This window comes from Juglans regia, chromosome 8 (assembly GCF_001411555.2).
Source record: "Juglans regia cultivar Chandler chromosome 8, Walnut 2.0, whole genome shotgun sequence".
Classification (NCBI taxonomy): Eukaryota; Viridiplantae; Streptophyta; class Magnoliopsida; order Fagales; family Juglandaceae; genus Juglans; species Juglans regia.
In genome coordinates, this window is record NC_049908.1 from 9,046,747 (window position 1) to 9,070,331 (window position 23,585).

Sequence of the window (23,585 nt, forward strand, 5' to 3'; positions counted from 1 at the left end):
GACGCGGGGTGGGGGGGATGGGGGAAGAAAGGGAAAGAGGGAAATCGAGGGTGTATTAATTTTATCATCTTTTGCGGCGACTTTTAATCGCAGCAACATAAGACAATATCGCCACAAAACCAAACATCCCAGGTTAGTTTATCTGCAGCGACAAAATGTAGCCGCAAAAAGTCAATAACTTCGTTGTAAAAAGATTATAACCCACGAACAGATCAAATATTTTCCCAAACTATTTGCGGCGAACAAAATTTGCCACAATAAACCCTGTTTCGCCGTAAAAACATATTTTCCCCATAAAGTTTTACTTGCCGACTAAATTTTGTGGAAAAATGCTTGTTTTATTATCCACAAACGGTTTTCGTGTGATTCGGTAATTATTTGCCACCGTGTCTTGGAAAAAAAATTCATGACAAAAGCCCATAATTCTTTTAGTGTCACTCGGATCTATCTTCGACTTCCTGTCTATGATCCCAAATATGGAAGCCGCAGTAGTCTTGGCTTTGCTAGAATCAGGACCAAAGGAGCTAAATTGAGAAATTCCAATATATATACATAACATGTTTTATGTTTATCGATCTTAATACTTGATCGGATATTACTCGAGTGTGGTGCAAACTGCAAATTGTTAAATCTTGGTAATTTGGGGTATATATTAATTGCCAGTTTTAATAATTTAAGGTGCATATTAAAAAAAAAAAAAGTGGTAGCGTGGAGGTGTAAAATAAAATTTTTACATATATTTATGAAGACAAATTACAATAAGATGAAATAGCTATGAATAAAAAGAGATCATACAAAAATACACTCATAAGCATATTTTTATAAATTTTTTTGTTATTAAGAGATTTCTCTATATCTTTTATTTTCACTATCTTTTAGTTCCCAAATAGCGATCGAGCTAGGCAGTGGAAGCATTAGTACTGGTGTGAATTGAAACCAAGGAGGCATAAAAGCCATCCTTGTTTTTAATCAAAGTCTCATGTCTCCCTTTCTCTAGAATAACTCCATTTTTAAAAACTGCGATTACATCGGCATTCTTGATTGTGGATAATCGATGAGCAACCACCACCGTTGTCCGGTTAACCCTAACTTTATCTAATGCATTTTGAACCACTCTTTCGGACTCCGCATCCAGTGCACTGGTAGCCTCATCTAACAGTAATATCTTCGGACTTTTAATCATGGCTCGTGCAATGGCTACTCGTTGCTTCTGCCCACCGGACAACTGGACTCCACGTTCTCCTACTACGGTATCATAACCCTTCATTTTTGGATGCCAAGAAGGAAATCATATTAGGGTATGACAACGTTAAAGAAATAAAATAAATCGTAAAATCTATATTTTCTCTTCACCTAATGTTTTTAGAATAAGTAGTAATTTTACATGATACAAGAGTTAAGATGATAAAAATAAATAAATAAATAAATAAATAAAAAGCTATATTTGGGGCCATTTGAAACCTGCCGCAAATATTTTTATCTCAAAAAACTAAATAATAAAAGACTAAAGGTTTGTTTGGGATTGCAAGTGTTCTTTTACCTTCTTCTCAGATCGACTACTTAACTATTATTCACAAACTATTCACTATTATTTCATTACTATTCACAAATGATATGAGATACTGTTAGTATCCAAATAGAGCCTAAGGATCCTTATCATATAAAACAAATAATAAATTTTATACCTCTTTCTCATAGTTTTTGGAATAAATGGTGTTTTCACAGATAATGAGAGAAATTTAAAGAAATGCACTGCTTTGTTTGTCTTGATTACCTTTTGTAAGCCACTAATGAAGCTATGAGCATTTGCCAACTCTGCCATGTCTATAATTTCCGTCTCTGTTGCATTTCCTTCTTCCTTTCCATATGCAATGTTGGCACGAATAGTGTCATTGAACAAAACTGGTTCTTGACTCACCAGACCCATTTGCTGCCTCAGCCACTTCACTTGAAAATTCTGAATTTCAATTCCATCAAATTTAATATGACCAGAATCAGGTTCATAAAACCTTTGCAGCAATGAGATGACTGTGGATTTCCCACTCCCACTTTCTCCAACCAAGGCAACTGTCTGAGAAAAAAAAATAAAAAATTTAGTACCAATGTGAACAACTTGTTCGAGTCTTTTGTGCTAGTTGTTGAAAACACAAAAGTACTGAGCCTTACGAACCTTGTTAGAATGGATAGTCAAGCTGAGGTTATGGAAAATCTGAACATCTGGCCTGCATGGATACTTAAAGCTTACATGACGAAACTCAATTCCTCCTTTGAAATTGTCTAAAGTTATGCCAGACTCATCACTTGCATCTATCTTCGATTGCTGGTCTATCATTGCAAATATGGAAGAAACAGCATTCTTGGCTTTGCCAGTATCTGGACCCATGGAGCTTGTTTGAGAAACTCCCGTGGCTGCCATGGTCAAAGCAAAGAAAACCTGAAAACAAAGCATCCACCATTATTTAACTTAACAAGGTCTAAAGAGTTCATGCCCTGGTTTGATTTCTTGTATTAGTACTGTTCAAATCGTTGGAAAGCCTGCTAAAAGCAGAGAAGGAATTCATACTTGGAAAACATCTGAGGATGTTGCTTTCCCTGCCTCAACCAGTTGAGCTCCTGCATAGAAAAAGGTAGCATAGGCAAGAAACAACAAGCCAAAAGATGTCCCATATCCTGTTCCAGTGATCAAGCCTTGCTTTATCCCTGCCTTCCTTGGGCCTTCACATTTGCTTCTGTATAGATTCATCACCTTCTCTTCAGCACAGAAAGAAGCAACAGTTCTTATACTCCCAACTGCATCATTGGCAACTTGGCTTGCTTCCACATACATCATCTTCAACCATACAATTAAGATTTTGAGGGATCAACTTTCCCAATAATAAACTTAAAGAGTGATGAAAAATCAGATATATATATATATATACTCAAGAGTTTTATCTATTTATTTAAAATCTCAATTGTATACAAAAAATTGATTTAAGAAAGAGAAATGCTTTGCATATCTGCACTGAATCTTTTCATCTCTGTAGTCACCAAAACAAAAAAGAGATAAAAAGGAGATGATTAGTTTTAGAGCAGACCTTTGCATCTGCACTGAATCCTTTCATGAACTTTAATTGAGCATATGCATTGATACCAATCAGTGGAATCAATGCAAGGATAATCATTGCCAACTGCCAACTTCCAACAAATGCAATGACTAAACCTGCAACTGCTGAAGCAACAACATCAAGAATCTGACCAAGTGAATCTCCAACAAGAGCTCGCACTCTAGCAGCATCTGCTGAAAGCCTAGCACCAATCGAGCCACATGAGTGCTCAGGCTTATCAAACCAACCAACCTCCATGTGAACCAACTTCTCAAAACACATCAATCTAACACGTCGAATTAACTTGCAACCGGCCACAGAAAAAAGGTATGCTCGTGCTGGAATTGCAAGAAACGATACCACACCAAGGATCACAAATATTATTGACCAAAAATTTGTGTCCTTTCTCAGTTTATGAGGTGGTTCGTAAAAGGATTTGATTACCTTGGAAAGCAGCATACCAAATATAGGAAATAATGTGCCATTTAGGATTGCAGCCATAGCCCCAAGAAGAAGAATAGGAATCTCTGGCTTGTTGAGGTAGGCAAGGCGGCGGATTGAGACCTTTGGAAACTTTTCTTCTGGTTCTGACCACGTATCATCAGGGATGAGGACTTCTATGGGCAATCCAAAGGCTGAGAATGAACGGCGGCTGCAACTATTAACAGATGATCCCTGACTTATAGATCTTAGGTGTGACATTCTTTGACTGTATCTCAGACTTGAGTGTCTAGAAGATTCAGCAGTAATTTCTGATCTGTTTTGATCGTCTGATGCCTGTTCCGACTCCTTGTTTACTTCTTTCAAGTGTATGAGTTGCGAGTATTCTCCATTAGGATTGTTGATTAGTTCCGAGTGTGATCCTGAGAAATTAACCAATACGTTTTTTGGTTGATATATAAATATGGCTCAATGAGAATAAGCAAATGCATAGAGTCAGCAATGCTGTAGCATACCCTTTTCAACTATCTTTCCTTGTCGAATGACTGCAATCATATCAGCATTTCTGACTGTACTTAAACGATGGGCAACAATAACGGTAGTTCGGTTGACCATGATCCTGTCCAATGCCTCCTGCACAATTCTCTCAGATTCTGCATCAAGTGCACTTGTAGCTTCATCCAGAAGTAAAATTCGAGGGTCTTTTAGAATTGCTCTTGCAATGGCAATTCTCTGCTTCTGACCACCAGATAGCTGCATTCCATGCCCACCAACCACGGTATCTAGTCCCTGGATTGAAAAATTCCAAGTTAGTAATTTAAATGTACAATTTCTATGGTTACGAGGAGGAATATTACAAACATGTCTAAAGTTCCAGTGGAGGCTAAAACTCAAAAAACCTGAGGCAATTTATCAATAAATTTAGCAGCATTTGCAAGTTCAGTGGCAACTCTTATCTCTTCAAAGGTTGTACCATCCTTTCCATATGCAATATTTTCCTTAATGCTGGATGCAAACAACACAGGTTCTTGGCTAACAAGACCAATTTTCTGCCTAATCCATTTAAGATGGAAATCTTTGAGGTTAATCCCATCTATCAGAACTTCTCCAGCCTGTGGATCATAGAATCTCTCTATTAGACTTATCACTGTTGACTTCCCACTTCCACTTTGCCCAACCAAAGCTGAAGTTGTGCCTTTATTGATATAAAGAGAGAATCCACTGAATATTTGCTCGTTGGGTCTGGCTGGATAACTAAAAAAGACATCTCTCAACTCAATATCTCCATGAATATCATCCAAAATCTTTCCCTTTGTGCTATACGTATCTATCTTTGGCTTCCTGTCAATAGTCTTAAACATCTTATATGCAGCTGCTTTACCGGCAACGAAGGCATTCAAGCAGGGAGATGCCTCGCCTAGGGACCTGTAAAATCCACATGGTAGCAAAAGGCAAGAAATGAAAAATGAAATAAACAAAATACGCTTATATAAATACATCTATTAGAGAGTATTGGGAGCTAAAGAATATTCAAAGTGCACCCAGCTTACGCAGATCCAGTCAACACAGCCGTAATCACATTCAGCACATCACCCCCATTGTATCCTTTATTCAGTATCAATTTTGATCCAAACCATACTGCCATAGCAAAGCTGCCAAATACTGCTAACTTAAAGGCTGCAAAACCTAACCCCGAAACCAAGCCTTCATGAACACCAGCTTTGTAATCTGTTATTAGGAACCTTTTATAGTTCATTACAGCTTGTTTCTCCCCAGTAAATGATGCCACCTACACAAGAACCAAATGGTGGATATCAGTAATTTGCTAGAAAATTACTGCAATTTCAACTGAAGTTTACTGAGAGATAAAGTTGAAAATCCCCAAGGATGCATATATATATATATATATAGTTCCAACAACATGACATACTGTCCTGATTGAACTGATTGTTTGTTCAACCACATTTGCTGCATTTGAATAAGCAGCTTGTCCACGGGAAGCTGTCTTAGCTATGACAATTGACATAAGACCACCAGATGCCACAAGAAGAGGAAATGAAGCCAACATGACAAGGGTAAGAAGCCAGCCTTTGGTAAATGCCACAACAAAACCTCCAATGAATGTTGATATCAGCTGCAGAAATTTCCCAACCTGCACATGCAAAAAACTCTCGGTGTTTTTCTGTCCAGTTGTGAATTTTGATGTACAAAGACAGCAGTATAGTACCTTCTCACCCATCGCATCTTGTATGAGAACAGTGTCACCAGACATCCTCTCAACCACCTCTCCAGTGTTCGTTTCTTTATCGAAAAAAGCCACATCTTGTCTCAAAATAGCCTTCAAGTACAAACCCCGTATTCTCGCAGCTTGTCTCTCCCCTGTGATCATCCAACAAGCCACCTCTGACAAGAACAAGACAACTTTGTTATGGATTTTTTTAGCGTTCAGTAAATTTCTTGTAATATTTTGTTAAGGAATCTACTTACGGATGAATCCTGCGGCACCAACCCCAACACCCAGGTAGACTATTTTTAGACAGACCTAAAACATTACCAGGAAACTAATCAATGTCATTTTCATCTGGTCAACAAATAATTAGCATATTAGAAACGAAGAGTGTTCAAATGCATTAATTCTTCTAAAAACAAGATTAATTAATTTTCAACAGAAGCGCTGGACAAGTTATACTACTACTACTACTAGAGATCATGGCATATTTTAGACTTTCATCAGAAAAAGTAGTGAAAAACAAAGTGAACGTTCAGCTACACTTTTCCAGTGACAGATTGGAATTGAACTCGGGGAGCGTAGTTTTTACCTTGGAAACTAAAGGAACAATGTCTGTACTACTTCCCAAACTATTAATCATTTCCCCGAATAATACTGTTATAAGGGGCAGACCTGAGCCATTTCCAATGGCACCCATTGTACCAGCAATCATCAGGAAAACATCAGTGGAATCTGCAAACGAGAAAAGCTTAAGAAATGGAACAGTTTTGGAATTCTGATCTCCTCCTGTACTCTTCTCGAAGTCTTCTCTATCACCGATCACGTTCGGGCTATTATTCTCAGCTTTTTCTGCGTTGTTTTTTAGTTCGGCGCCCTCCTGCGTGGTTGTTGTTCCGACGTTCAAGCCATTTTCCATCTCCATTTACACCGTCCACTACAATAGCACCTTCACGACACAATTTACTACTTCAAAAATGGATTATAATGAGATAAACACAATTTCTCAAGTCATCTACATAGAATTTAACTTTTAACATTTTTTGTTTTTATTGGATAAGTTATTTTGGTTTTTTTTTTTTCATTTACTATTTTCACCCGAAACGGTATTATTTGGATCTGATGACTATGTGTTGTTCATGTCTAAAACAAGTAGAGATTGGGTAACCTGACAGCCAGATGATGCAATATATCAACATGGCTGTTCAGACTTGTAAATTTGCTGTGCTCATCACAACAGGTAGCTTACCGTGGGAGAAATTATCCTTTGCAGATGATTTGAGTTTATATAGTACGTCAGTTTATAAATATTTTTATTATAAAAAAGATCTAAAGAATTTTATAAAATCATACGAAATTCTAAACCTACTAGTAATCTTGAAAGATGTCACAAGGAAGAATGAGCTGATTTCTTCTCCTTGAAATGAGTTGCCTAGAAGACTCCCCCTGCATTAAAAAAGACATCCTAATTCCCATGAGGCTTTGAAATCTTAAAGATGTAGCCTACTCAAAGGCCACAAAAGTTGACAAATGTGCCAACTTCATTGCGCACAACTTAGCAAAATGCAAAATGGGCCGCTTCCAATACAAGGAAGCATCCCCATCCTGCACACACCATCCTCATGCATATCACTGATCCGAACTTTATCTTTCATCCCCCTTAATTTTTTTGTACTGCATTAAGCCTTATTCATAAAAAAAAAAAAAATTAAAAAACAAAAGAAAAGGAAAAAGAAAAAAGAATTGCCATAATTTCGACAAGAACGAAAGCAGATATATATGCTACAGATGAATATTCAACCTATATATATATATCGTCTTTTAAAGTTGTTATGATTCTTAGGACTTATAAATGCTTAATCAAATTAGTATTAAATAGTTTTAGGGCTTTGATAAATGGTTGAGTCTTTAATAATTGTTATCAGAGACAGGTTGACGTCACGAGTTCAAGTCACAGAGGATGAGACTTATAGACTAGATTAAAATGTATTAATACTATGTATGAGCGCTATGGTGTTAAATCATTAAATACTGATAGATGAGTGAAGCCGCCAAAAGGAAAAGAGCTACCACCGGGTCAGTGTTGATAGAGTGGGCCATCGTGAACGTCGGATTTGGAAGCATGGTGGAATGTTATGATCTTGAGTTAACCAAATTAGTATTCAATAGTCCTAAGACTTTTGTATCAATGGTTAAGTCTTTAACAAAAGTATCGAATTTATTAGTTTGATTAGTCCTATTGAGCTAATCATCCACTTCTTCTAGGGGTGAGAATCGAGTGGTCCGGATAAAAAAAACTGACTGGATTGGCCAATCCGGACTGGACCAAACTGAGAATGGTCCCAGTCGGTCTCGGTTCGAACTTCATTGGACTGAATTCATTCGGTCCGGTCCAAGGTCCAGGGGTTTTTCAGACCAGACTAGACTAAATGAAAATTACAAAAAAAAAAATTATAATTTATCTATATTAATTATATAATTTTCATTTAACCAATTTACATAATCCTATCATTAACTCACCATTAAGTAATTATTAACTAATACTAATATTTATAATTTTATACTAATACTAATATTTATACTAATACAAGTATTATATTATTAGTCTAGACTCTAATATGGTATAAAAAAATACTAATAATATAATATAGACTATAGTTATACTTATACTAATATAGTTATAACTTATACTAAATCAGTATAACTAATATTAGTATATTACAAATATATAGCTATACTATATTACTAATACTATTATATAGTTATACTAATCATGATTCATAATAACTAATCACTATCAGTCTATAGTATTAATATATTATTATATAATATATAGTATTAGTATCACTATATCATTATAATATATAAATATACACACATACTATAAGTCTATATGTAGTAGTAACAGTAACACTATAATAATATAATATATAGTATCTGTATATATTAATATATTATGAGAGTTATAACATAATACAGTATATAGTATTAATAATAATTTAGTATCAATGTATTATTATATAATATATATTCTACGATTAGTATATATTAATATATTATAAGATTTATAGCATAATATATGTATAATAGACTAATAGTATAGTTAACTTAATATGTTACTATAAGTCTATAACTATATATAATATTAATATCACTATTAGTATAGTATATAGTATTACTATTACTTAGTAATTGTATAATCTATAGTTATTTAGTATTATATTATACTAACTATATAACTATTATAAGTTATAATAACTATACTCATATAAGAGTTATAGTATTAACAGCATATTATAAAAGTTATAGTATTATAGCATAATATATGTATAATAGTATAGTATTAATATCACTATAAGTTATTATAAGTTATAACTATATATACCTAATAGGCTTATAGGCTAATACAATGATTTATTAATCATATAATGATATACCTAATATAATGATTTATTAATCATATTACAAATTTATATATACAAAATGTAAAAACTTAAAAGTTTAATATATTGAAAAATTGAAAATTATCATAGATTCATAGAATAAAAAATTATAAATTTATAATACATTGAATTTGAGTCATTGACATACTCTAAGTTAGTAAAAAATTAGCAATTAACATTTAACATAATAAATATAATTATCATTATATGTTAAGCTGTTAAGTTTTGGAAAATATGGTCTTCATATTGTTAGAAAATATGGTCTTCATGCCATGTACCCATTATATGTTAAGATGTTAAGTTTTGGATTATAATTTTTAATTTGTAATAACTTTTGTATTATTATTATTATTATTATTATTATTATTATTATTATTATTATTATTTATTTTTCTAGTTTTTTATATAGATTAGTTTTCTTTTATCATTGTATTTTTTAAGATCATGTTTTTTTGTAGCATTTTTAGCTAAAAAATATACAAAATTTGAAGTGGGCAAAAACTAATTAAAATTGGACAAAAAAAAAAAAATCAGATTTAGATGGGCTAAATGACTCATTTTGGGCATGGTCCAGACCTAAGGGACCACCCTGGATTGGACCGGACCAAAATGGAACGGGCCGGTCTGGTCCTATGCATTACTCGGTCTAGTCCAGGGTGAAAAATCCCTGGACCAAATAGGTCCGGTCAGGTTCACAAAACCGCCTAAGACTGGATCGATGGATCGAGATCACCCCTAACTTCTTCCATCAAAATCAAGAACCTTGCAAAACTGAAGTTGCCAAACCAATAATCTTTATTCAATAACAACATGATGGTAACTGAAATGAACAAAACCAAATGCCAAGAGATTCCCAAGAAAAATGAGAAAGAAGAAGAAAAGACAGATGAAAAGGGTACCTGAAGTTGTCAATAGAGTTTTATCTACGTACCGGATTAAAAAAAAAACCTGGAGATCAAGATATGTTCAAGCTACATGCATATATTTAACCTTACACGAATGCATGGTTAATTAGCTAGGTTTAATACCAGTTTGGAAGCCGCAAATCCAAGCCAAAATTTAGTTGGAGATCATCATGAATAGCAACTTAATTGCTCCAGCTTAGTTCCCTCTTGACATGCATGCAAGTTGGGAGAAAACGATAAATGCAGGCGCAGCATAGGAATTTTAAGCGAAGTGATCTGGTGGGAAAAACAACTGATCATTTACCAAACACCGAAAACAAAAAATATATAGAAACGGCAAACTGTTCAACGAGCCTAGTACTACTGTATCTCTGTTGACCATATGCATGTCAAACCTGATCTGCATGTATTATTAATGTACGCATAAATTAACTTTGACATTTTTTGATTTCTAATTAAAGAAAAGTTTATGATAATAACGACATAGGGTGCGTACGTCCCGGCCTATTTTCTAGACTGCGGCCATAGGATTTGTTTGGGAATGAATCTCATCTCATCTCAAATAGGGTTGTTTGAAAGTATTTCTCATTCAATCTCATCTCATTTCATTTCCTTTCCAAACATCACTTAAATATAAATACTTTCTACTAATCATTAAAATTTTTCTAAACTTTGAAATAAAAAATAATTCAACTTTTTCAAATCTCAAAATAAAAATAATATTAAAAATTATATTATAACAATATTTTAATTTTATAATATATTTTTTTTCAACTTTTTCTCTATCTTTTCCAGAACTCAAAAAATATTTAACTCAAACTATTTCACTACTATTCACAAAATTCTCATCTCATTTCATTCCCAAGCATGCATCTCCTATAATGTCATTTTCAAATATTACTCAAACACAAACACTTTTTAATTTTAAATATTTAACTTTTAACATTTTTTGCTTTTATTGGATTATAAGTTTATTTATTTTTCATTTACTATAATTTTCACCCGAAACGGTATTATTTGGATCTGATGACTCTGTTGTTCTTGTCTAAATTTGGATAGAATAACGTCCTTGATGGGGTTATAACCTGGCAGCAGATGATGCATCTGCAATATATCACCATGCCTGTTCAGACTTATAAATTTGCTGTGCACATCACAACAGGTATCTTACCGTGGGAGAAATTATCCTTTGCAAATGGGCTCATCAATGATTCGATAGGCCCCAACCCCGAAAACAATCCCTCCCAGATCAGAATTTGATATGATACATCAATTTGTAAATATTTTTATTATAAAATAGATCTAACGAATTTCATAAAGTTATACGAAATTATAAACCTACTAGTATTCTTGAAAGATGTCACAAGTAAGAATGAGCTGATTTTTTCTCCTTGAAATGAATTGCCTAGAAGACTCCCCCTGCATTAAAAAAGACATTCTAATTCCCTTAATTACGTCTTTGAAATCTTAAAGATGTAGCCTACTCAAAGGCCACAAAAGTCGACAAATGTGCCAACTTCATTGCGCACAACTTAGCAAAATGCAAAATGGGCCGCTTCCAACAGCATACAAGGAAGCATCCCCATCCTACTAGTAGCCTTGAAAGATGTCACAAATAAGAATGAGCTGATTTATTCTCCTTGAAGTGAATTGCCTAGAAGACTCCCCCTGCATTAAAAAAAGACATTCTAATTCATAAGTACTCTTTGAAATCTTAAAGATGTAGGCTACTCAAAGGCCACAAAAGTTGACAAATGTGCCAACTTCATTGCACACAACTTAGCAAAATGCATAATGGGCTGCTTCCAACGGCATACAAGGAAGCATCCCCATCCTGCACACACCATCCTCATGCATATCACTGACACGAACGTTATCTTTCATCTCCCTTAGTTTTCTATACTGCATTAAGCCTTATTCATAAAAAAATTAAAAAAATAGAAAAGGAAAAAGAAAAAAGAATTGCCATAATTTCGACAAGAACGAAAGCAGATATGCTATAGATGAATATTCAACCTATATCGTCTTTTAAAGTTGTTATGTTTCTTTGGGTTAAAGGATTAACCAAATTAGTATTCAATAGTTTTAGGACTTTGATAAATGGTTGAATCTTTAACAATTGTTATCAGAGACAGGTTGACGTCACGACCGGAGGAGGTGACTTATAGGCTAGATTAAAATGCCTTAATATTATGTATGGACATTGTGTTAAATCATTAAACACTGATAGATGAGTAAAACTACCAAAAGAGAAAGAGCTACTACCGAGTTAGTATTGATAGAGTGCGCTGCCGTGAATGTCGGATTCGGAAGCATGGTGGAATGTTTTGATCCTGAGTTAACAAAATTAGTATTCAATAATTCTAAGGCTTTTGGATCAATGGTTGAGTTTTTAACAAAAGTATTGAATTTATTAGTTTGATTAATCCTATTGAGCTGCATCATCCACTTCTTCTAGGGGTGAGAATCGAGCGGTCTGGACCTGAAAAATTGACCGAACAGGCCAATTTGGTCCGGACTGAACCGAGACTGACTAACCAAACCGGGAATGGTCCTAGTCGGTCTCGGTTCAAACTTTAAAGGATCGAATTCATTCGGTCCGGTCTACGGTTCAGGGGTTTTTCAGATCAGACCGAATTGAATGAAAATTTAAAAAAAAAATTATAATTTATATATATTTATTATATAAATTAACTTTGACATTTTTTTTTTATTTCTGATTAATGAAAAGTTTATGATAATAAAGACATAGGGTGCGTACGTCCCGGCCTATTTTCTAGCCTGCGGCCATGATGCCATCTTCTAAGGGCCGTTTGACAATAAAATTGTTCTAAAATATTCCCAAATTTTGTCTCATTTATCTTTCTCTATATATTATTTAAACACAAAATATTTTACAATTTTCAAAATTTCAAATTTTTTATCTATCATTACATCTTTCCAAAACCTAAAAACAAAACACAAAGAAATAATACTATTTTTTCAATTTTTAAAATAAAAATAATATTAAAAAATAATTTTTAAATTTTATAATATTTTTATCCAAAATTTTCTCTCTCATTTCTGAAAACAATTATTATAACTTTTTCAAATTTTCATATAAAATATAATAAACAATTCAATTTTTTTAAATCTCAAAACCATAATAATATTAAAAAATAATATTCTAATAATATTTATTTAACTTTCAACTTTCATCTCAACTCAACTCATCTAATTTCAACTTATTATCCAAATGACATTTAAACATCTTAACTCAAATTATTTCATTACTATTAATGGATATACTGATATATTCTAAGTATCCAAATGGGCTAGGCTTGTTTGGGAATGAAATCTCATCTCATCTCAATTTTTGGGTTGTTTGGAAGTATTTCTCATCATATTCCATCTCATCTAATTGTTTTTTCAAACATCACTCAAATACAAATACTTTCAAACTAATTATTACAACTTTCCTAAACTTTTAAATAAAAAAAGAAAATCAATTTTTTCAAATCTCAAAACAAAAACAACATTAAAAAATTATATTCTGACAATATTTTAACTTTATAATATATTTTTTTTCAAATTTTTTTCTCTTTTCTTAAAATTCAAAAAATACTTAACTCAAACTATCTCTATTATTCACAAACCATCTCACTACTATTTACAAAATTATCATCTCATCTCATCCCTCAAGCATATTTCATTTCCAAACATCACTCAAAGATAAATACTTTTCAATTTTAAATATTTAACTTTTTCATCTAATCATTACTGATTCATTACAACTTTTTCAAATTTTAAACAAAACATAAAAAATAATACTATTTGTTTTTAAATTTCAAAACAAAAATTATATTAAAAAATTATATTCTAACAATATTTTAATTTTATAATATTTTTATTCAATTTTTTCTCTTTCATTTTCCAAAACCGGCCAAAAAATATATTAACTCAAATCATTTCAATATTATTCATAAACAATTTCAATACTATTCACAAAATTGATTTAATCTTATCTCATTCCTTAAACATCCTAAATCTAACCCCCATGCATCATGTCATTGGGCGAGAGCGAATAACACTAGCTAACACAAGAAAGGGCAAAAAAGAATTAAGGGGATTAACTAAAATCATTGAGAAACATAAAAATTAGTGTTGATAGAAAGGAAATTGCACCAGATGTGAGAGGTGTGGTTGTTATCTTATATATTAATAATATAAGAGGCTTGTGATAGATCCACCGCATGCCATTCTTTGAATTCTTTAAATAAGAGAAAAATAAATACATAAAGGAGACACTGCATAAATATTATAGAATTCATTTTATATAAATATTTATCTTATTTTAAGATCTTCAATTCAAGCTTGTTTTTCCTTTTACCCAACAATTGCAATTGCTTAAAATTGATTGGATTCTTGCACGAAATATTGAGTACTCTAAATTAAACAAAAGATGATAAATATTTTAACTACAAAAGATTTTTATGAAACTAAATTCTCTTGCTAACGTGATTTGATGTGGTATCTCAGATTATAAAGTTATATTTATTATAAAATAAATCTAACATATCACATAAAATCACGTCAATTTATTAATTTACTTTTTAAATCTCTTTGACTCTTTATAAATAGAGTAATGCTAACAACTACTACATACTTCTTTTAAAAAAAATTAATTTTTTTTTCATATAGATATCATATTTACTCTCTTTTTTTCCTTTTAAAAAATACTCTAAGTTTAAACTAACCATAAATACTCTCTGGAAAACACTATAGATACAAAGAGATCCCACAAAGGGATCCCACAAACAAATGTGGCACACTGATAATGTGTCGCGTGTCTATTTTTTTTTTCTTCTTTCCCCTTCTCCCCGACGTCTTTTTCTCTTATTCTTTTTTTTTTCCCTTCCTTTTTTCTTCCCTTTCCCCTTCTCCTTGACTCCCTATGCCTCTCCCCTCCTCCCCCTTACCCTTACGAAGGCCACTCTCCTCAGCTTCACCAACAATCGTGACTCTCCTCCACTGACAGCGCATGGAAGCCCCCTCCCCCGCCACTCTCCTCACTGCCAGCCGACAATCGTGACCCTCCCAGTGCCGTCGACGAGATTCTCTACCCAGTGCCGCTGCTGACGTATTTCTGGCATCAACCCAATACCACCGTCGCCCACAACCCACTCTTTTCCCCCGCTGCCCATCCCTCTGTTGCTAGATACTTCTCTATGTTTGGTTGTTGAGAAAATGAAAGAATAAATTTTGTTTGGTTGTTGAGAAAATGAAAAGAAAATTTTGTTTGTTCTCTATTTAGTTGTTGAGAGGGAAAATCGCAGATTGTTCTTGTTGGGTTGTTGAGAAAATGAATAGAAAATAAAATTTGTTCTGTGTTTGGTTGTTGAGAGGGAAAATCCTAATTTGTTTGTTTGTTGAGAAAATTGCAAAGGAAAATAGAATGGATATGAGAGAAAGAGAGACTGAGAGAGAGAGGTCTGTTGTTTGTTGCTGGTGAGGGATGGGAACGGCAGCAGCGACGTTGGCGTCGGTTGTTTTCTGGGGCTAGCTCAGACAAACGTATTGGCTCTTTGCTGGGGACAATGGCGTGGGTTTGCGACGGGGAAGGGAGGGAGGGGAAAAAATAAAATAAAATAAAAACTTAACTGGACGTGGTATTGACACGTCAATTTGTAAGATCCCTATATCTCTAGCAGTCCTCATATTCTCTTATAAATATGGTACTGTAGTTTACACCTAAAAATTAAGAGGATGTATACAATTACAACTACTCCAGCTGCCTTTTGGGACCGGTCAAACCTAATTAGTACTGATCTAGTTTGTAGTTTGAACTTTGATATAGAATGCTAGCTAGCTAGGCCATATAACTATTAATTATGGCCATCTTTTTCTGTTAAATCTCATTTATAACTATTAATTAGTCTGAATTTTCCTCCGGATCTTAATTTCGCTTCCTCCCCCCTATGCTTGTCTCCTTTCTACTATTCCTCTTCCTTTTCCATCTCCTTCTCACATTTTTTAATTTATTTTTCTTTTTTCAAGGTCAAAAAAATTAGATCTATAATTTTCCTACAACTCTCAAAAGATATGCATAGCACAAAAAGACTCTCAGGTCGTAAATTATTTGGAAGATAGTAGCGATTTTGCAGAAATCTTCACGCGTGGTCCTCACACGCCATCTCTTTCGACACTTCTTCTCATCACACGCGTTGGATCACCAAAATCTCGCCACCACTAGATCTTTCAGATATGACTTTTGTGAATGAAAAGAGACAAACTTGTTGCCTTCACACGCCGTCAAAGTCTACTAGAGTTAGTCCAAGCTGTAATCAATCATTTTTCATTCTTGTTTTCCTTATTGTATAATAAAAATAAAAATAAAGTGTCTCTTGGACGATTTTTCCATAAAGATTGAGGCATCCCTTTCTATAAAAGGTGATGTTGAGTCTCTATTTAGGCATAATATTATCTCTTGGACATTTGTCTGGAGAGAGTATCAGTAGCAATAAAGTCTACACCAATCCAGTGGTGTACTGGTTGAGCTCTAAATGATTGACATGGAGATATCCCCGCATGTATTCGGTTATGAATGTAATTGTTTTCTTAATAAATGAATGAATGATGACATTTCTCTTAAAAAGAAAAAGTTCCATATAAATCTTTATAAAAAAAAAGGACCCTACTAAAAAAAAAAGTATAAAAGAAATTATTCTTTATTAGTGGTATATACTTTTTTACGAAATTTGTTTTATAAAATTTATCTATTTAAAACTTGTATTTAGTATTAATGTTTCAAATTATATACATGATGGATGACATATCATCATTCTTCCTATAGATTACTTTTTATCATAAATACATAACTTTTAATTATAATTATTTTATAATTTATTTTAAATCTATAGTATTTTTGCAAAACAAATTAGTTATAAGATTATAATTATTTTACTATTAAAAGAAATTGTTAATAGAAAAGTAACAAAAAAGTAGTAATACTAGATTTCTATTTATGTGGTGAAAGATTATGGCTGCTTCTGGGAAAAAACAAAACTAAATACAAAATGAGAATGCTTTTATGATTTTACTCAAGAAAAAACGATTGAGTAATTGGAGGTGTATTTGCTACTTGGGTGGGAGGTCACATACCCTCTCTTTAATAAGATTGAGCCATAATTTAAACCTCAGTCTTGCTAAAAGAATTGAATAACTACTTAGACGTACGACTAACATTATTAATAATCCATTCAAACGCCCAATATTTAATGCATACAAAACCACTTGGAAGTAACACAAAAATGTTAAGGACTCGTTTGTTTTAACTTTTAACAACTATTCTCATTTCATTTTATCTAATCATTACAACGTTTTTAAATTCTCATGCAAAATAAAATAAATAATTCAATTTTTTCAAATCTCAAAATAAAAATAATATTAAAAATATATATTCTAACAATATTTTATACAACTTTCAACTTTTATCTTGACTCATATAATCTCATCTACAAAAACAAACGAGGCAAATTAATATCATTATCTATAAAGTTAAAATATTATCACAATTACCATGCATTGAAATGAACAAAACCCAAACGCCAACCAATCGAACTATATTTTTGTTACAAATAAACTTTTAAAGGTTCACATATTCAATATAGAAAAGTAAACTCATAAATTGATGTGACCGCTTCATATGATATGTTAAATCTATTTTATAATAAAAATAATTTTATAATTTGATATACTACATTAAATTATATCAACTTATAAATTTATTTTTATAAAATATTTTTTAGCATTTCATCCCTTCGGTATACAGTTCATGCAAGCAGGGCAGATCGAAACGAAATTAAAGGCTAGGCTATTCCCACGTATAAATGAGGACGTGAAAGTAAAGAGTTGCAAAATAGAACAGTGTCCACATGATTAGGTTTTAGCAGACCATATTATATGTGTGCATATATATATATATATATAATGAAAATTTCTGTTTATAATCAAGTTGACGTGGATAACAAATTTAGTAAAGTGCCTACTTGACACAATTTGATTAAAAAGAAAAAAACTTAAAATTTAAATCTTACTCAATATCAAATCTGATTATTTAAGTGATGTAGATAAAAAAAATATAGAAAAAAATTAGTAGTTGGAAAAACTGTTTTTTATCTAAGGCTGGGAAGGAGATCTTAATAAAAGTAATATTGCAAGTTGTCCCAACTTATACCTTGAATGTCTGTCAACTACCAAAGCGGTTATGTAATGAAATATTTGCAATGATAGCCAAGTTTTGGTGGGGGAAGGGGGGAGAGACAAAAGGAATTCATTGGAAGAGTTGAAACTCAGTTGGAAAGTCAAAATGTGAGGGAGGGTTGGGGTTTAGGAATATTGAAGATTTTAATATGGGTTTGTTAGCAAAGCAAAGCTAGAAGTTTTTAAAAGAGCCAAATTCATTGGTTTCTAGAGTTTATAGCAGTAAGTATTTTAATGGTGGTAGCATTTTGGATGCAAAGTTAGGTGGCACTCCCTAATTGATATGGAGGAGTGTGTGGTGAGCAAAAGAACTCATGAAGGAAGGGATAATATGGTGTGTGGGAAATGGGAGACAAATTAAAATTTGAGGTTAGAAATGGCTACCAACACCTTCTTCTCAATGTGTGCAATCACCTGTTTTAGAGTTGGGACATGAGGCAAGAGTTTGTAATCTTATTTTACCTGGTTTGCAGTAATGGAATGAGAGTTTGATAAACAATCATTTCTGTCAAGAGGAAGTTGAAATCATTTGCAGGATCCCAATTAGTAAGAGAAATTGTGAAGACAGGTTAATCTCGAAATACAATAAAGATGGTAAGTATAATGTCAAAAGTGGTTATTATGTAGCAAAAAAGTTAAGCCTAAGGAGGGAATGAGAATCATCAAAAGGGGGCATGTAGAGGGGTTGTGGAAATCCATGTGGAGATTACATGTACCTTCTGCAACTAAACACTTTTTATGGAGGGTGGGCACGAATGCTCTTCCAACTAAGGTTGCACTTATGCATAAAAAGGTGGTTGAAGATGAATTATGTCCAATCTGTAACCATGAAAGAGAGACTGTGTTACATGCTCTATGTCAATGTCTTGTTGTGTGTGATGTATGGGCAGAAAAGGAAAGTGCTTTATAGAAGTGGTCTGTTATGGCTAGGGATTTTATGGAGCTATGGGTTAAAATGCATCTAAGGCTGTCTCAAGAGAAATTAGAAGAAGTAGCAATTATATTAAGAGTTATATGGCATAGGAGAAATAGATTAGTTTTTTAGAATCATTTTGATGGCCCAAAACAGATTGTTCAATCTGCTCTATTGTCATTAAAAGAGTTCAAAGATGCTCAACAGAAGAAGGTGATGAGGAACACTGAATAACATCCAATAACATAGTGGGTTATATGGAGAAAACTTGAGGAATGTTGGTTTAAAGTTAATTTTGATGATGCTGTAGATTCAAAAAACTAGAAAGTAGGTGTTGGGATGATCATTAGGGACCATAATGGAGAACAAATGGTAGCTTTTAGTAAACCACAGTGCTAGTTGTCTCAACCATTACTAGTAGAAGCAGCAGCTATTAGGAAAGTAATTGAGTTGTGTTTAGAGATGGGATTCAGAAAGGTGATTATAGAAGGAGATGCAAAAGTTATCTTAGAGGCTGTGGTGAATTTAGAGATGTGTTGGACGACATATGGGCAGCTTAATCAAGATGTCAAAGAGAGTTTGAAAGATCTGCATAACTGAAAGATCAGTTTTGTAAGAAGAACTGGAAATGAGATAGCACATATCTTAGCAAAACTGGCATTGTCATTAGAGGAAATGCAATGTTGGATTGAAGATGGGCCTGATATGATTACTAGTAAGCTACTAGCTGAAAAATATTGTATTGAGTAAATCTTATGAATGAAAGTTGTTATGTTTCAAAAAAAAAATGAAAAGAAAAATTGATGTGGATGGTGTGCACCATACATAAACTTGAGCATAAAGTAACTCATACACACAAAAACTCGAAACCTATTAAGGATATTGACACAGATCACAATCAAATCACAAAGGAATCTTTTTAGCTGAAATCCGTGTGAATATTCTGCAATCAGTATTGAGAAAATCATGCTTATACGTTTCTATATTTAACAATATGTAACAGCTGTATATTCTAAGTCATATAGGTTGTATATTTCCTTAGATAGAATTTCAGACTTGTATAAAAGCATTCTGCAGAGAATCAATAAAGGTGTGTAAAAAGTTTCCATTGAAATTATTCGTGTAGTGTTTCCTTTTCTATATGGTATCAGAAGACCCATCCTCCACCGAGATCCCGATCCTCAATTCAAATATGTCTAACCCAAACACTCAGCTTCCCTCATCCAACGAAAGTCCCCTTGCTGTTTTTAACATCACTGCTCAGATTAATAAGAAACTTACACCCTCAACCTTCCCACAATGGCGTGCTCAATTTGAAGCACTACTCATTGGATATGACCTCATGGATTACGTCAATGGTGTGTCTCAGTGCCCTTCTTTCGATGACACTTCCTCATCTTACAACTAAAAAACACACTGGGTTAGGCAAGACAAGCTTATTCTTAGTGCTATTCTTGCATCCACATCCACCACTATAACACCATTCATTGCTACAGCAAAACCTCGCATGAGGCATGGAAGAAATTGAACAACATGTATGCAAGCCGATCTCGTACAAGAGCAATGCAACTCAAGGAAGAACTCACCTTGATCCAGCGAGGGAATCAATCGATTCTTAATTATGTACATGCTATCAAAGCCTTGGCTGATGAGATTGCACTCATCGATAATCCCATTTAAGACGAAAATCTCACCCTTTATGTGCTAAATGGCTTAGATCCTGATTTTAGGGAAATCACAGCTCCTATTCGGGTAAGAGAAAAGTCTCTTGCGTTTGAAGAACTCCACGATCTGCTCATTGGTCACAAAAGTTACCTGCGTCGGATGGAGATGGCAACCTAGCAACTTGTTGTTGCTGCCAACTACACAACTAGAAAAACTGGTTTCTCTCCTGTGTCTCAGCTGAAAGGCTTTAACAAGCAAAATGGGCCCTTTGGCCAACAGGGTCCAACTCGCTCGTCCAATGGCTAGAACAAGGATCAGTGTCGATCAACCAACTCGAGTCTTTCCAATAATAGGCGTTTTCAGCCCAAATGCCAGTTTTGTGAATAACTGGGCCACACAGCCAAGTTCTGCCCCCAACTGCAGTCCAATGAAATGATTGTAATTCTACTGCTACCTCTCATGCAAGTGAAAATAAATGGCTCATGGATTCGGCAGCTTCACATAACATCACTGGTGATCTCACAAATTTTTCCATTCATTCTGAATATGATAGAACTGATGAAGTTGTTCTTGGTGATGGTACAGGTTTGACAGTCTCACACATTAGTTCATTAGCCTTACATTCTCCTCAAAAAATATTTTATCTTCGTGATACTCTTTGTGTTCCCAATATTTACAAAAATTTAATTTATGTGCATCATTTCACAAGTCAAAATAATGTTTTTATTGAGTTTCATCCACTTTATTTTCTTGTGAAGGACCAAAGAACGGGGCCGATCTTAATAAAAGGTGTATGTGAAATTGGCATCTACATGTTTCCGACATCACTAGTGGCTTCTCCTTCCAAAATGGTTGCTAATGTGCATGAATGAACTTCAATTGATGGATGGCATAAGCAGCTTGGACATCCATCCATTAAAATAGTTCAAAATCTTGTTAATCAATTTTCCCTGCCGCTCACCACAAAAAAATTACCTTCTTCATGTACTTCTTGTTCAATGAATGAAGCATATCAACAACCGTTTGGTTCTACTAGTTTTCAAAGTTTTGCACGTCTTGAAATTATTTACACCGATGTTTGGGGACCCACTCATTATACCGATCTTGATGGATCTAGGTATTATCTTATTCTTGCTGACCACTTCACGAAATACATGTGGTTTTATTCTATGGCTACCAAATCCGGTGTATCTAGAATTTTTTCCACAATTCAAAAATTTTGTTGAAACTCGTTTCAAGACCAAAATTAAAATTTTATACTCTGACAACGGTGGTGAATTTTTAAGTCTTAAAAAATATCTTTCTCTCCATGGTATAAGTCATTACACCACTGCTCCCTACACACCCAAAAAAAATGGTGTTTCAGAGCGTCGTCATTGTCATATTGTAGAAATGGGCCTTACTCTTCTTCATGATGCCTCCCTATCACTCTCATATTGGCCTCATGCTTTCAAACAGCCACATATATCATAAATCGCCAACCCACTTCCCTTTTACAAACTAAATCACCTTTTGAGGCTCTTTTTGGTCAAAAGCTCAGTTATCTTAAACTATGAAAATTTGGGTGCCTTTGATATCCTTTCACCCGACCTTATAACACTCACAAACTTCAGCCCAAGTCCATTCCGTGCATTTTCCTTGGCTACTCTTGAACTAAAAATTCATATAAATGCATGGATCCCACAACAAATCGAATGTACATATCACGGCATGTGACATTTGATGAAATGCAAAGCCCAACACCCATGCACGGCCCACCCGCCCACGAAAGCCCATCTTCACAAACATTTTTTCCTTTGTCTTCTTCATAGGATCCATGCCATTTCCTTCTCAAAACTGTGCACTCTGCTCCCGTGCCCATGGGTGACTCATCTCCTTCATCAACGCCACTAGTGCTCACAGAAACTGTTGTCGTTGTTGTCGCACCACCTTCAGGTATCATTTCCCCTCTTTCTTCTCAAGATTTCACACACTCACCTGTTGCCCTAGGTCCTAGCGATTTACGTTCAAATTGTCAATCCACCAATCCGGATTTCAATGTCATACCCACACAGACACCACCATCAATTCCTCATGCATCATCTGAAATATCTGCACCTACGGGTCCTGTTCAGCCAGAAATTCCACATTCTCGAACCCATCAAATGACCACACAGTCAATGAGCAATATCTTCAAACCAAAACAAGTGCACACAGTTACTAAACATCCTCTCCCATCATTCCTTGAACCAACGGGTGTCAGTCATGCTGTATCTTACCCTCAATGGCATGCTATATCTAGTGGGCTCACTACTCTTATGCGACATGGAACTTGGAATTTGGTTCCTCTACCTGAAAAATCTAATCCAGTGGGATGTAAATGAGTGTTTAGAATAAAAAAGAAAGCTGATGATTCTGTTGATAGATTCAAAGCACGGCTTATTGCCAAGGGGTATAATCAACGTCCTGGACTTGCTTACAAAGAAACTTTCAGCCCCCTTGTCAAGTTGACAACAATATGGTCAGTATTAATCATAGTTGTTATGCATGGATGGGAATTAAGACAAATGGGTGTTAACAATACATTTTTGCATGACCCATTGACTGAAACAATGTATATGATGCAACCTCCGGACTTTAAAGATATGTCCAAACCTGATCATGTGTGCATGTTAAGAAAAGCTA

General features: G+C 33.9%; 1 protein-coding gene across 1 annotated transcript; it reads right to left on the reverse strand.

Annotated features, from left to right (window-relative positions):
• Positions 1–788: 788 nt before the first annotated feature.
• LOC109000486 (ABC transporter B family member 4-like) lies at positions 789–10,373 on the reverse strand. Its single transcript, XM_035693229.1, has 15 exons — positions 10,226–10,373; positions 10,097–10,145; positions 7,124–7,200; positions 6,347–6,703; positions 6,015–6,069; positions 5,755–5,930; positions 5,458–5,679; positions 5,078–5,316; positions 4,427–4,952; positions 4,043–4,316; positions 3,078–3,949; positions 2,564–2,830; positions 2,171–2,434; positions 1,775–2,071; positions 789–1,261 (listed from the first exon to the last, which is right to left on the reverse strand). Exons 4-15 carry the CDS (start codon positions 6,677–6,679, stop codon positions 899–901), a joined length of 3,888 nt encoding a protein of 1,295 aa, XP_035549122.1. The 5' UTR covers positions 6,680–6,703; positions 7,124–7,200; positions 10,097–10,145; positions 10,226–10,373; the 3' UTR covers positions 789–898.
• Between the last annotated feature and the right edge of the window lie 13,212 nt (positions 10,374–23,585).

Bases quoted from the DNA above. Each gene is read 5' to 3' on its own strand.
- LOC109000486 (XM_035693229.1), bottom strand. From the start codon at position 6,679: ATGGAGATGGAAAATGGCTTGAACGTCGGAACAACAACCACGCAGGAG. The intron at 6,070-6,346 runs GTAAAAACTACG...GTAATGTTTTAG, and splicing joins TTGTTCCTTTAGTTTCCAAG to GTCTGTCTAAAAATAGTCTA. The intron at 4,953-5,077 runs GTAAGCTGGGTG...TGGATTTTACAG, and splicing joins GCTGTGTTGACTGGATCTGC to GTCCCTAGGCGAGGCATCTC.